Source organism: Corvus cornix, chromosome 3 (genome assembly GCF_000738735.6).
Source record: "Corvus cornix cornix isolate S_Up_H32 chromosome 3, ASM73873v5, whole genome shotgun sequence".
In the NCBI taxonomy this organism is placed as follows: domain Eukaryota; kingdom Metazoa; phylum Chordata; class Aves; order Passeriformes; family Corvidae; genus Corvus; species Corvus cornix.
The window spans coordinates 46,960,367-46,975,697 of NC_047056.1; the positions used below are offsets into that span (position 1 = coordinate 46,960,367).

At 36.7% G+C, this 15,331-nt stretch overlaps 1 protein-coding gene across 16 annotated transcripts in view; it reads left to right on the plus strand.

Annotated features, from left to right (window-relative positions):
* Positions 1–15,331, plus strand: part of WDR64 (WD repeat domain 64) — a 72,103-nt gene that overhangs the window by 45,793 nt on the left and 10,979 nt on the right. For all 16 annotated transcript variants that reach the window (XR_005604053.1, XM_039568124.1, XM_039568130.1 and 13 more), the window contains 9 exons: positions 2,201–2,327; positions 4,342–4,490; positions 5,479–5,602; positions 6,890–7,059; positions 8,794–8,970; positions 9,940–10,070; positions 11,359–11,436; positions 13,109–13,199; positions 14,610–14,652. Coding sequence is in view for 15 of the 16 variants with exons in the window: in XM_039568124.1 (XP_039424058.1) it covers positions 2,201–2,327; positions 4,342–4,490; positions 5,479–5,602; positions 6,890–7,059; positions 8,794–8,970; positions 9,940–10,070; positions 11,359–11,436; positions 13,109–13,199; positions 14,610–14,652 (1,090 nt within the window). In the remaining variant the exon portion in view is untranslated. The remainder of the gene's footprint in view (positions 1–2,200; positions 2,328–4,341; positions 4,491–5,478; positions 5,603–6,889; positions 7,060–8,793; positions 8,971–9,939; positions 10,071–11,358; positions 11,437–13,108; positions 13,200–14,609; positions 14,653–15,331) is intronic.

Below are 15,331 nucleotides of genomic sequence, written 5' to 3' on the forward strand. Positions count from 1 at the left end.
AGTATTAACAAAACACTCCTAAGGCCACTCCCCGTAGTCACTTCCTAATTTCTAAATCAGCATGCCTTTTGTTGCCTCTCTTCATGTATGGATTCATGCACAGTCTGTGTGCTGATGCAGATGAGCAGCACTGACATTTTATCTTGCGGCCACACTGGTGGTGCCATGTGTGGGAGTTACTCATGTGGAGCAGGAGTTTATGTAATCTCCCCATCCCTCCCCACGGGCTGGGAAGAGAAGGCAGCCATAAGGCAGGGGAGAGATTTATGAATGCTGTGATGTATCTAGGTTTTTGCTGTCACTTCAGGTGACTGCATTTTCTTAATGTGGTACTGGCCATAACGACTGAACAAGCAGCAAGAAATAGTGCAGGAAGCTCTTACTTATATTCAGCTGTGCTATAAAAACATCTTCTCTTTTTATTGCTTTGATATTACGTCAGACCCATGCCTCACTTGTTGACCAATTTAACTTGAATGGTCCATTAAACTATTAGAATTGTCTTTCTTCATTTTTGTTTTGTGTAATTTCACTAATACTTTAACAGATCTGGATGGAAAGGTTATTATATCTCTGTTCAGTGACTTATTATTTTCACCTGACTGTAGTATCTCCATAGATACCTACTTTTAATTGATTTTCAGCTCTTAGACCTGTTTTTACATGCTCTAATTGTGACTGTACCAGCACTGAGCTTGGAGATCCACCTGCGATATTGCCCTTTCTCAATTCTCACCATCGATTCTTCTTTCTGTTTTTGCTGGTCTACTGTTCAGCTGGATGAAGAGCTTCATAATTTTTTTTCCTGTTCAAATGGATTTCCTTTTTCAAGGCTTCTCAATGACTGTTTTGCTTTTTCTAGGCTTTAGAAATTGCATGTTTGAGTGAACTCTGAAATGTAATCAGAAGTCAATCAGAGGAATGTGATGGACATGATTCTTTTGACTCAGTACTGTCTCAGAGAAAAATTATTCTCAGTAAAAAGTTCTTTAGAGTCCTTTCTTTTTGAGTTTTCCTGAAAACAAACAAAATATTAAGGAGAAATTTTCTTCTACTTAAAATTCTGAAACACTCATGTATGAATTTCTCTCTGGTGGGTGCCAAAGGTGATTTGTTTAAACACTGATTGATGTATCTGTTCCTTTTCTTCCCTTCCTTTTCAGAATTCTGATTGATCCACTGTAACATCCTTTAAAATCAGGTTGTGACTTTTGTAAAGTCCCACAACACTCAGAGTATTTATGAGAGTACTGATGTTGTGCCAACATGTGTCTTTGTGTTAAAATCCCAATTAAAATGCAGCCATAGTAATAGCACAATTGAGTGAATACAAATAACTTGCACAAATGCCTGTATGCGACTCACCAGTTATGGCAGATGAATAAGATGTGATGACAAAGTAACTTTTGAGAACATAGTAAAATTACCTTGCAGAGAAATACACCACACTACAGGCCATGGAATCTGAGAAATTAAATCATGATTTCTTGAAGTATTAAAAATAGTTTGCATGGGATAGCAGTAAGTTCAACACAGTTTTTGATCAGGCAAGATGAAAAGTGCTGCTAACATATAATTATTCTAGAGTTTAAAACAGATGCTGTGCTTTCCATTGAACCTGAAAGAACCAATACATCTAAATACATCAAGTGCTCCTTACAAGATGGTACCCTGACTGTAATCAGTAGCATTTCCTAAAGGAGAGCACAAGAACTTTATGTGCATAAAAATAATACTTCTGCAATGTGTTCTGATCCTGATTTGGTCCAACATCTGCTGTCAGTCAAAGGTTTCAGGAATTTCTTTATCCAGTAGCCCCTGAAATTTATCTTTGTACTGTTGCACACCATTTCATAGTCCAGTTCAAATACAAGTTTTTAAACAAGTGGCATTTATCTGTATGTGGCAGAAAAGTATGTCACACAATGGAGACATCTTAAGGGGTAGAACCAGTTTTCATGAGATCTGGTTCTGCTGTGGACTTCTCAGGCCCACAAAATTCAGCCTTTCTGTGCATTTTATCCTTAGTAAAATAGGGATAAAGATACCTTTGATATTTATCTTGCTTATTTTGGGATGTACCATTCTTAACAATGTGATTTTCATTGGGGTCTATAATATTAATGTCATAGAAACAAAAAGGAGTTGGAAATCCAGTCAGGATACAATACTAGATTTTCTCCTCTCTCTCTCCCTCTAGGTTTTTAGAGTATGGGATATACAGACCCTTTCACCGCTGCAGGTCTTCTACGAAAATCAAGGGAGTCCTGAAGAGATGAATGCCTTTCCCATGGTATTTGACAATGATCATGGCATGCTTCTCATGGGTATGTTATTGCAGTTGGTGTGTGAGAGCATGCCCCTTTTCCTAGAATCCAATTTCCTTTATGATTACATGCAACTGAAATTGAGTACAGGAATGAGTTATATGAGAATACCCAGAATACCGGGAGACAAGGGTATTTGCATATTAAGACTGTTTTAAAGTGGGTTACAATATGGTGCTAATTTCTGTCTTGAAAATGGTATGAAAATATGCAGCATGGGAATTAACAGCAGGAACCAAAGGAAATGAGATAGGCTTCACTGAAGGCAAGGTGAGCCTCCCATAGCAAAATTAAGCTACCGATATTGTTATATAGACTTGTCATTTCTTGAAAGCTATTAAGCTATTGAACTCCCCCTAACTATTCCTCCAGCACCGCCTCCTGTTGGGAGATGAAACCAGCAGCACGCAATCTCTGTGGAGTCCTCACAAGTATATTCAAGCTCCTTATTTAACTCAGTAGCTTCAGGCAGCCCCACAATCTGAGGTGTCAATAGACACACTGTCCAACTGATTAGGAATAAAATATTGTGGGAACTTAACCTGGGGTTTCTGGGCTCTGTTTCCTGACTCTGTAGCAGGGAGCCTGCAACCTCTGAGGGACCAGAGCTTTGCAGTTGTCACTAAGGATGTTAGCCTTTTGTATCTAAGGCAGAGACTCTTGAAATCAGCAGGGTTTGTCTGCCCCAGAGATGTAGTCACAAAAAAAGACAGCTTTGAACTTGTTCTGGGGCTATAGAGGCCTGAGATGTACCAGGCAAATAAAGGAATTGTCTTTGGAGACAGCCTTTTCTGTCCTTGGATTAGGAACAAGGCACAAAGCTTGCAAAGCTTGTCAGATATGAGAAGATGAATGTGAAACATTTTGTTTTCAGTGACTTGGTGGTTTCTACTGAATTTTTTAATCACTTAAGTATACAGATACTATCTTCATTTCAAATTTATGCTGGTGAGATTTTCAAGGCTTAGCAATGTAGGGAATTTGTACAGGTCGATCCTTGACAAAATGAGGTAACCTTGCCCTTATAAAAAATGGTTCTATAAGTGCCTAAATATTTGTGAAAGTCTGGTCCTAGACTCTGTTAATGATTCCATTAAAAGTCTAAGTGAATGCCTCCTGCCCCTGAAGAGGGCAAGAGACTAAGGCTATATGTGAGCTAATTAATTCTCATTGCTGTGTACCTGGCTTTACAGAGGAGATTTTCACTTAGTAATTCACTAACATTCATAAATCACAGCTCACCTTCATGCTTCATTTGAATATTGCCATAGCTTTCCTTCCGTGCCTGTTTACAAGCTGCTGGCCTCTGCACCTGGACTTATGCCAAGGATTAGGCAATATCCTCCTTTGCTCTGTACTCTCTGCTGCACCTCTGCTGGCAGACTGGCAGGGATAGTGGAGTTAACAATGGGAGACTGCATGTGCTCTCTGGCTTGAGAGCACTGTACAGACCTTGTCCTTTCTTTTGTCTTATCGTCCCCGTCTGCCTCTGTCTTTGCAACCCCTCTGATTCGAGAGCACTGAGAGGTGTTTGGAAAGCACCATTCAGACCTGCACTGCTGTATGAAGGAAGGTACTGGAAAGGCATGATCATTGCCTGCAGATAGAATTGCTTTATCTCTAATAAAGCAGAAACCAGAATTTATTTGAGTGATATATCTCCCAGTTAGAGTTTTATGTATTTGGGTTCATTCCATTTCATGCCAACCAACTCTGGGACTGGAGGATTTATGGTTCTACTCATTTGCAGTCAGGATGTCAATCCCATCAAAGGTGGGCAGGGGATTGTGTAAGACAGATAAACACTTAGCCATTGTTTGACTGGTGCTTTTTGGGGACTGTGTGTGAATGTTTTCTGCTTCAGAGAACAGGTATTCTCAAAAAACAGACAATATTCCCTATCCTCTTCAGAAGAACTCATATGAACCCTATGCTTTACATAAAATCTTTTAATTTCCAGGAAAAGTAATTATGCACAAAATGTATATATTCTCACTTCTCTCACCTTGTGCAGGTTCAGAAGTCATTGATATTTATCCCCTAGCTAGTGTGATACAAGATTCAAAAGAGTTGCCTCAGACACATGAGAAAAGCCTCAATGTTCTGCTTTACAACAGGGCTTTTCACCAGATTCTCAGCATTTGCACTCAGTCAATACTGAAGGTGAGTGTAAGTTGTCACCCTTCATACTGAAAAATAAAATTCTCAGCTTTTTTATTTGGAATAAGTTATCAGGAGATTTGATAAGTTATTAGTATTTATTATTCAAAGTGTTGGTTTTGTGGCTATTTTTGAGATCCAGAGAAGTGGTAGCCATGAACCCTATTTTGCTTCACAAGATCCAGCTTTTCTTTTTAACAGTGAGACAACAATCATAAGAGGTATTGAGAACCTGCAGTTTTCACCAACTGTTGGTACATTAGATGGCAAAATTTGTAGGGAGAGGTAGCATCTTTTATTGGGTCAGTTGGTGATATGTGGCATTCCTGTGGAGAAAGGCTTGTTTGTGTAATGGTTTTTTCAGTTTATACTCCCTGTAAAGATGTTATTTCTCACTGTAAACCCTGCCTTCCTTAGAGCACAATGGCTACGACACCATTACAATTACAAGATAATTTGGGGCACTTGGTGCTGCAGGAAATCAGATTCCAGACAGTGGATATTAAATCAGTGGCTACTTCATAAATCCAGTTGAATCTGAGCTATCCCACTACAGTGACCAAATTTTGTACTGGTATTTCATTATAAGGTGTTGCTTAAATTTCTAAAAGGATTCAATAATGATCAGAGATAGTTGTTTCTACATTTTTGGACCAAATGTGTATGAAAAGCCTCATTTCTATATTCTGCACAGAAACTATAACTGAAACAATTCTTTCTAGTTAGATTTCTTTGTTTTTGCACTGTAAAAACTCTTTATATTTAATGTCAGTCTCTCTGACTTAACACGGGTCTTATCACAGCATACATAAGAAATAGAGCTTCCCCTTGCCTGGATGGCTTCCCTAGAGAGAGGGACATTTTCAGGGAAAATACACTGGTGTTTCAGTAAAAAAAATTGCTATTGGCAGTAATTTCTCCTATTACAGTAGAACACATGTGACTAGTTTTAGAGGATGTGTTGAAAATAACTCTCATATTATTTTTTCAGGTCTGGGACCTAGAAACAGGATCTCAAATATATCAAATAGAAGATGCACATGGGCTGAATACTGAAGTGACCTGTGCAGCTATTGAAATAAATGGGGTTTATCTTGCTACTGGGGCATGTGATGGTAAAGCAATTAAATAATTACTACCTTTTTTTTACCTTTACTACTTTTTATTACCTTTTTTAAAAAAACTACATATTACATTAGCAGACAGAACTCTTTGCCTTGACTGTCTCAGTGACAGAATTAATTTTGATTGCACAGCTGTCAGTCTGTAGAAGTGGGGGTGTGTGTCTTGTCTAGGTTCTGTTTGATAGTTGGTTCACAGAAGGGTGATTTTTGGCTGCTTGGGCTCTGGTTCTTTTTTAGCCTGTTACTCTTTGAAAGACTGTCTTCAAAGCTCTTGGTCTAAAAAGTTGTTTCCTCATAAGACTTAGGAACTTAGATCTATAACTAAATGGCTGCAGAGGAAGAATGGTAGTTTTAAAATTTTCTAGTCTCTAAGCTCAATTTTACAGTGTCTGCAGTCATTGAACACTAGAAGATACATAGATATAGATATAGATATAGATATATAGATATGTTACCTGTATTTTTCATGTCTGTTACTCAGGGTGTATGAGTTTTAGGTAATGTTACAAGATTTCTCCAGTACACAAGTGCACATTGAATTGTGCAGGAAGCTGTTATAATTTTATAATCTGTCAACATGAAAGAATAATTCTTCTCACATTAAAATTCTCAAAAGTACACACCTGAATTTTTAAAATCGGTAAAATATATGAAAGCTGCCTCACTTGAAGAGGAGATGATGGCTTTTTCCACACAGCATACTGGCTAATATTTCTTGCTTCTACTTGGGAGCAGAGACTGCACCCCTTATGGATCTTAAGAGCACAACAGAAGGTGAATGTTGTCAAGTCTTACAAAATACAAGTCACATATAATTAATTGCTTTACTGAAGAAAATTCCGTCACTGCTTCTCACCACCAGCTCTCTGGGACAAATCCAGCAATCAGGTCCCCCCTCTCATTGCTGTCGTTCAGAACCCAAAGTCTTCTGCCAGATAGCCCACACTCTGACTGCTCTCTGCTAATGTTACTCAGAAACTGTAAGAAGTAAGATAAGCAGAGGTCTTTTATCCCGGACTCCACAAAAAAATAGACATGGGAAAAAAGATGGAAAAATTGAGAGGGTAGTGATGTTTTCTGGTAAGTTTTTTGTCCCTACAGCTGCTTTACTGAGAAACACACATACTGTTAAAAATTTTGAAAGACCAGTGACCTCAAATTGGATTTTCTCTTTCTTTCTCCTTTTCCTGTTTGAGCCTATTTAAGCTTCTGAATTTGCAGTACAGGTTATTGCTAAAAGTTAATTCCCTTTTCTACATTTTTGTCATCCCTGTGTAGGAACAGTGAAAATTTGGGAGTTTGAAAGTGGGCAAGAAGTTAAAGCCTTGCCTTTAGCACAACACAGCAAAGACAAGCATCGTGTGCTGAAGATAGTATATCTGAAGGCTGATGGGGGTCAACATGCAATTGTTGTTTTGGAGCAGAGAGGGAAGATGAAAATCATTCAGGTTTTTCAAATATGCTTCTTTTTTCTCCCCTAATTTCATTTGGTAGCCCCTCATTTTTAAGGTAAAATAGGATTTTTTATTAATTAGTAGATAAACTTTCAGAAACTGTCAAGGAACAATCTACTTTTTTGATGCAATCAAATTAGCTTTCTGCCTAGTGTTAAAATGTTTAGTAGTATATTGCTGGTTTTCAGCATTCTCATAATTTTTTCCTTGAGTTTGCTTTTTCATTTGCGATTGAGGTTTCAGTATGGTAACAGCTTTAAAATATTGGTGTTGTTACTACAGATGGAGTTTAGTCTACTTAAAGAGCTTCTAAGGATAATATTTTGGTGAAAAGATTATTTCTTTTTCTTTAAAATTAATAGATTAAGACATTGGCTTCTTAGGAACTGATACAAAGAAACAAGGCAGTAATAAATCAGATTGACTCGCTTGGCTTAATTTTGAGCATCTACTCTGTGTTCCCTTCAGCTAAAACTAAAAGGATGCATTTAGAGATAACAATAATTATGGCTTAATTTCTCAGGCAAACCATGTTCCTCAAATTGGAATGTTTAACTTGGAACAAAACTCTTCTGAAACTTTAAAGCCACTATGTGCAAGGCAGAAAATGTGGCTTTAGACAGATGATATATTAGGAAAAAACCAAATATACAGGCTCTCATCTCAGTAAATAATTTTTTCTTTTGAGCCTTCTGCTAGTGAAAATCTGCTTTATATAGGGTTTGCTTTTCTTATTCAGACTTTTTTGAAACACTACATCACACCACTTGCTCCTCCGTGTTATTACTGAAATTGTTAAATAATCCATTAACTGTAAATGATGTAAATGTATCCCTTGACAAACAAGTTGGTGAGGAGTTGAATCTCCTCCAAGTCTTTATGAATCTAAGTACATTAATACTGTTTCACATACTTGAAGAACATTTTTCCACAAGTATTTCTGTGATAATGAGAAATACAGGTTGTTTTTATTATTGGGTTTTTAAAGGCTCTAAATACAGTAGTTAGCAAGGCAAACTGGAGTTTAAGCAGTTCATCCTTTGCAGGAGTCTACTACATATCTCTCAATTTTTAGTCCTTCCCTAAAGATATTTCTTGTTTGAAAAACTCAGTAGCATAAGATTTACTAAAATCTTTTCATTCTGCAGCTCAAGACATCTATAAAAACAGTAGCAAACCTAAGGAGCTGATTTCAGTAACACTCTTCAAAATGGACAGAAATACCAATGTTAAAGCAGGAACTAGATACTAGAGTGAATTTGTTATAGTTGGAAAAACATCAAAGTAACTCCCAGTTGCCTCTAGGCATGATGGGGAGGAATCAGTGACTCAAGGCTATAGCTGAGTTGTAGCTTTTTCTCACACAACTGGAACAGCCATCACTTTTGCTGGATGTTTTGGTAGATATTAAATGGAGAGTAACAATGTTAATGAAATAAGCAGCTATAACTAAAGAGACAACTTACTTTAAGGAGGTAGTTAAACTGAGTAAAATCAATAGCTCTGCACAGCTGCACAGCTTCTAATATAACAGCAGGTAATTTAAGGTGAGCTGGAATATGTCTGGATGAAGCTTCAATTTGCAGTTTAGGCATATGTTAGTTAATACTTGTAGCAGTTTTTGTAATTTGTCACAGAAAACAAGCTTTTGGTACACACTTGCTGTAATTCTTTATGAACAGAGAAATCCTTTTCCTTCCTCTTTCATTAAGTCTGTTATTTTAATAGGGTGACTCAGCTCAAACAGATCTGTATGTCACATGGGTGCTTCCTGAGGTAGTGCCATTTCCACGAAGGAATCCAGTTGTATATCTGTCACTGAAGCCCGGCTCCTTAAAAACACAAGATTTTTTTCCAGAGATTCGGCTTCTATGTAACACCAGTTCTTTGAAAAATGATACAGAGGTGAGAAACACTTCAAAGTTTCATATCATTCATGACACCATTTACAGAAGATTGGAAAGTAAAGTGTTTACTGTGCCTTCAAGGATTTCATGTTTTAGCAACAGGACAAGAACCAAATAATTATTCCCCACTGTGGTCCCTTCCAACCTTACACGTTCTATGATTCTGTGATTCCAATCTTTTCAGTACACTGAAATAAATACACAGAATAAATTGTGTAAGAAATGACTGTTTCTAAGGGCTAAATCTTCCTAAAATTCCATTGCATGATTATCACCATAATTAAGGAGTTGCTCTGAACATACACTTCACATTCCTGTACAATATAGTAAGCTGAGGTTCTCATACAGACACTTCCAGAAATGAGATGTCTTTCTTGCTATAGCTAGGCTGACCTTTAGTAACAGCATCACATAAGGATCAAGCTGAGTATCAGAGTGATTCCGTTTTCTCTTCTTATTGCTTTGGTAAAATAAAATGTCAAATTTACGTTTCAATTTATATTTCATTTTAACTTGAATAGTCCACAAGAATTAAGTCCTGTCTTGTAAAATTTCACTAGCTTTGTAACAGATGTGGATGATGTTCATGGAAAGGTCATTAAATCTCTGTTCAGTGACTTCTTCCTTGAACTTGATTAGAGTATCTCCACAGATACCTACTTTTGATTAATCTTCAGCCCTTACACCTATTTTCACATGCTAAAATTGCAACTGTGCTGTAAACAGCAGGTCAGGTTGGAGGCCCCTGTCCTCTGCAGCAGGGAGTCTCCCAATACTATCACTTCCTGATTCCCTCTGGTGCTTCTATCTAGCTCAAATACAATAGTATTAAAATAGCATCCAATATGCAGTTGTTGTAGACACTGTCAGTTTAGGTATTTTGTTAGATTAACAGTTAAAACATTTCACTGTCTGTAGTGTCCTACTCATGCTCCTACTCAAATTCTTCTTTTAATCTTCTTTGTAGACTTTTATATCTTCTGTGGAAATTAAATGTTTTGATGTTTTAAAAGTAGAAGGATGCAGATTGATAGCTACAGGAAGTACAAATGGTGAAATAAATTTGTGGGATTTTGAATCTGCCTCTGTGAAATGCCTGTAAGTATTGCTTTCATGCCTTTTGATCTCCAACCTTTTCAAATGGCATACTGGAAATTACAATATGACCAAATATAAAGTGTGATTTACAAGCAGGAATTAAAGTAGTGATTTATCTGGGCCCTCCTTTCTCCCACTTCAAATTACTTTGCTAGCTAGTCCTGACATTGCAGGTAGGAGAAGTGATCAAGAGAGTCATTTGGGGAAGGGATGATGTAATTAAAAATAGTGTTTTAACATAACTCAGCACTGCCACTGAAGGAAACTCTCCCTATATAAATCACTCTAGTCATTGACTAGAGGCTGCTACTGAGCTGTAGAAATATCCGTATTTTGGAAGTTTTGTGTTTGGGTTGACATTTGGAAATAATTCTACTTCAGACGATAATGGCAGATGTTCTACATTATCAGTATCTCTATCACCGTCCATACTCAGAAGACTAGAAGTCACATTCAATGAGGAGAAAACTGATGTGATTTTGGAGGTTTGAGAGTAAAGATCTTTCAGAGAAAGTGACAAAGAGTGAGCATAGGGTAGTTCCAGATATTCTTATGCCCAATAAGCTGCTACATCAGTAAGCTGAACAATGGTAATAGGTCTGGTTAGACTGAGTGGAGCAGTATGGCAGTGCTCCTGTGTTAGTGAAGGAATACACACCTTTTAAGCCCATACAAAGTCAATATTTAACTATCCTACCCAAGAGTTTCACTTCATCCTTCATGTGTAAAATTGGCAAGTTTGTGAGAAAGTGAAATGAGTTTTCTCTACCATGGAAAATAATCAAAGCTTATCTGCAGTTCAGACAGTGGCTCTTCCTTTGTATTTGCTTCCCCATATATGAGGCAGCCAATTCATATGGATGCATGGAAGACAGGAAAGCCAATGCTTTGTAAGTAGAGTACTTTACCCAGGGTTCCCATGACTGTCTGAGTGCCAGGAAAAAAGTACTTTGCTAGCAATAACTTAGCTAGTTAACTTCATCATAAGATACCTCACTTTCCTCTTAAATACTAATCCTCAAGAAAATACCTGGCTGAATAAAATTTTCATAATTCCATCAGGTACCTGTTTTTCCTGGCACAGGCACATTTTGTATGTCATCTCCACTGACATTAATCCATCATAACTGATTAACTGATTCTGAAAAAACTGTCTAAAACTTTGGGTGACATGCATTCTGGGAAATTAAAAGTTTAATTTGTTTTAATTACAGGTTAAATGTGAAACATTTTCTGGAACAATACACAACCTGTCTGACATGTCCTGTACAAATATCTTTGTTTTCAGGCGTAAAACTAATGAAGACAGCCAGGGCTCTGGAGTCAATGCCATATTATTCCTTGTACACAGTGTTTTCTCTTCCAGGTAATTCTGTGCATTTTATCTTCCTTGGGGACAGGCACCATCAATTGGGATTTTGTTGTAGTAAAATGATGTAATGTTTCTCCAAGATAGCTTATGTAAATTGAGACTTTATTTGTATTTAATCAATTCAAGTCCATACAGTTAATTAACTTTCCCATCCTTAAACTTCCGTAATGCTTGTCAAACCATATGATATGTTCTTTTTCCCACTCAGCTCTCCTTTTTTCCTCTAAATGACCTCATAGGTCTCAATTCTCTTGAAGAATTCAACAGATACTTTTGTCAGGTATCAGTTTTCCAGTATACCATAGCTTCTTTTATCTCTGTAAGATAATTGTGTGGCAGCAGGCTTTTTATTTATTTTAAACCTGATAAAATCCTCCTGCTTTTAGATACTCTCAGCAAAGAGGCAAGCATATCAAAGTGTTTAGCCACAACATTCCTCTCAAAACAAGCTGGAAGCTTCCATAGGTTGGTAGTGTTGGATGAAAAAGAGAATTTTAGCCAAATATGCTCATTTTGAAAGAATGGCATTGCACCTGGACATCACTTCAGAAACACTTGTCTTTCAGTGGATATGCAAAGGCAGTGGTAGCCAAAAGGACTCAGAATGGCTTAAATACTTATGCAGCTTTAAGATTTTAGCAATTAGACAGCTTTTTTGCTCTTGTGAACCATAAAGCTGGTTTATGGTCTTAGGTTGTTTTAAAATCTTCAAGTAGCTTACGCGACTTGATATCAGTGCTACTTAATTGAACATAAATTCTCTTTTTGACATTATAACTTAATGATTAGTTTAAGAAATCATAGGTAAATTTAAAAAAATGAGTGATTAAAATTTATTAATAGATTTTTTTTATAAACCAAGATAATTTTTTACTATGCTTGAACAGGAGGATCCTACAATGACTTGGAAAATTTTACAGTCTTAGAATGTTTTGTATTTACTGGGAAGACACCTGGGTACATTTGACTGTGATCATACACACACACACACAAAAATGTTCAAGCATGATGGCATGTCTGTGAAATCAAACACTGAAAATTTCAAAGTTATGGCCACCTGCCAAATTTAAGTGGACTACCCCAGCTGCATACTTTCTAACTATTCCAGTTATTCAAATACTCTTGCCAAAAACAGAGCAGATGTGACATTGGTGTGAGTTATGTGGCAAGAACCACTTATTAGTTACAGTCAGAACTTTTCTTGACTCAGAAACAAAGTCATTGAAGATCACATCCATTTTCTTTCCTTATTTTCTTCCACAAAACCTCATTATTGAGAGTTTTCATAACAAATTGAAAATAAGTTTCTATAATTAATTGAAAACTATTTGCAGAGAAAGTACTGTGTGAAATGAAAGGGAACAAGCCATTGGCATGCAGGTAATTTTTCCCTTTCATGCCTTGATGATGAATACCAATGTTACTTTTCATTTACTATGGATTTCATTTGCTCAAAATTCCTGCCAGGAGAGCTTGGCTGTGTGATATGCAAATATTGCCTAGTTACTAAAAAAATATGTATAAAACCAATAACCCTTAGTCTAATCAGTCTAATCAATTCAAGTACTATTTTATTGTGGTTTTTAATGCTGGGTGATGTTGATTTCCAGATATCAAATGGTATATTCTTGAATGTCAGTGATCTTCAATAATTTCTTTCACACAGGAAAAGAAGTTCCCTGTCCTCTACTGCTACTGGAAGGAGTGATGCCAGTGCCATTCCAGAGCACAAGAGAAGTTCTTTGGACTTACCTGAGGTAGGTATGGTGGTTTGATGGATTTGGTAGCATTCAAAACAAATTTCTGTTTTCTTTTTCATTTTGGTTTTAAAATACTGTAGCTTACTAAAATCCCTCCATAATACCATCCACAAAACTAAATATCAAGAATTATGAAGAAATTATCTTTGTTTAACGTCATTAAACTGTCTGAGGTGGTGAAATAAGAATACATTGTCAGTCAGCTGGCTCTGTGACACATGGAATAGCTGATTATCGAAGTGTTGGTCAGATGTTTATCACTTGCAATTCGGGCATTCAAATGGGGGTATAGAAGGATTCAAGAGGGAAGGTAAAATACACAAATCATGAAGTACTTGAATAAAAGCAGAACCACTTCTACATTGCAGCCACACTCGCTTGGATACATTGTTTCAAAGGAAAGTTTTGGGTTTTTTACCATCAGTGTGCCGGTGTATCAATCTGTGTATTTTTGCTAAGGATAGCGTTACGGGTTTTGTGACACTTTTTGCTCTTCTATGCCAGAAGGACATGCCATACTTGCAGAACAACATAAAGTAAGTAGGCAAAAAGAGGAAAATCCTGCTAACTCTCAGATTCTTACCAGCATGTTGTTTCAGCAGAACTGGGATTTGGATAGATTCCCAAGCAGACGCTGGCTTAACTGCCATCTGCAAACTAAAGTATCCAATACACTGTGCTGTGTCCTCATTAAATAACAAATAGAAAGTGATTTGCACCTTCTAAAAAGATCCCTGAAAGTCCCATACGTCAAGCCTTACATTTCAGTGTGCAGGATGATATTGAAGTGACTTCTCCTCTTCTGAGATACCTCAAACACTTGTGGCTGCAGAGTTTTCCCTGCCTTATTTGACTTGGCAATTTTTGACATCAGTATACTGATTACTGTCGGCCTTGGGGATCCTTAGAAGCCTATGTGGCAAGGCACAAATGAGGGATTGTGAAAATTCTCTTACTGAAAATGCAGACATGAGTAAATGTTTATATATGTATTATATAATATATATATATTTATTTATATATGTTTTTATACACGTCATTAATTTTTGCTCAAGGCAGTAAAAGACTATATGCATGTTCTGAATGAAACTCAAAGAAATCTAGGTTGCAGTCACATGATTGTAAGTGATTGACTTTGCTTGTCTTAAGAAATTAGGGCTATTCAGCCAAATTTACATTTAACATGCTCCTGAATTCCCATTAATTTCATTTGTGATTTGTTCATCTGTTATTTTGATTCTCTTCAAAAAAAGTGTTTCTTGTTTATACTGAGTGGAAATTGGAGGAATATTTGAATACTCCAACTAAAAAAATAAGTTCTTAAAATAATTTCAACTAGTAAACTGTTCTGTAGTTACACCCAAATTCCATTTCCTAATTCTCTTACATTTTATTCCTTGCTTTTAGGAAAATATGGAAAGTGATGAAATTAATACTGAAATAAAAACAGGTATGGAAAGATGTTTTTCATTCTTTTTGATGTTGCTCCATGAGTTCTGCCCAGATTATTGTAGAAACTGAGTTTGTCGTTTTGTGTGGCAAACTGTATTCAGAATAATTGGGATGCCCTTGGTATGCGGATGACAGATCTCATCATCTTCTGCTCTCTCCTGATTTGCAGTTATTTCCTAAAAGCCAGGCCAGGGTGCAGGATGTGCAAGACCTTAACTGCTTTTTTCTCCAAGTAGACGTGATAACACTTTCCGAGTTTGAGAATGTCAACTCTACACACTTTTCTTCTATATAAATATTCAAGCAATGAATTATTGAAATAATATAGCAAGAGCCAACTTGACTCAAGCATCAGTAAATGGCCTCACAGACAAAAGCTTCAGATACTAGGTGAAATTTTAGAAAGAAAAGTCTTTATTATAGTATATGTCCTTAAAAAATCATAATCAAGAGAGAGCCTAGTGCTTAAAGAGTTAAAGCTGTGCAAATGAGTTGGTGAGTTTGCAAGAAGTAAATCCTCTAGATTCTTCTGAATTCCTTAGAAATCCTCTGCTTAAATTCTGGAAAGCGGAATTTCCCAATAATAAGAAATTTGATCATCTACAATGTGGATTTAAGATCAACTTATTTGGGAAAGAAAGCATGCCCTAGAATCAGAATACTCCTAAGCCTTGTAG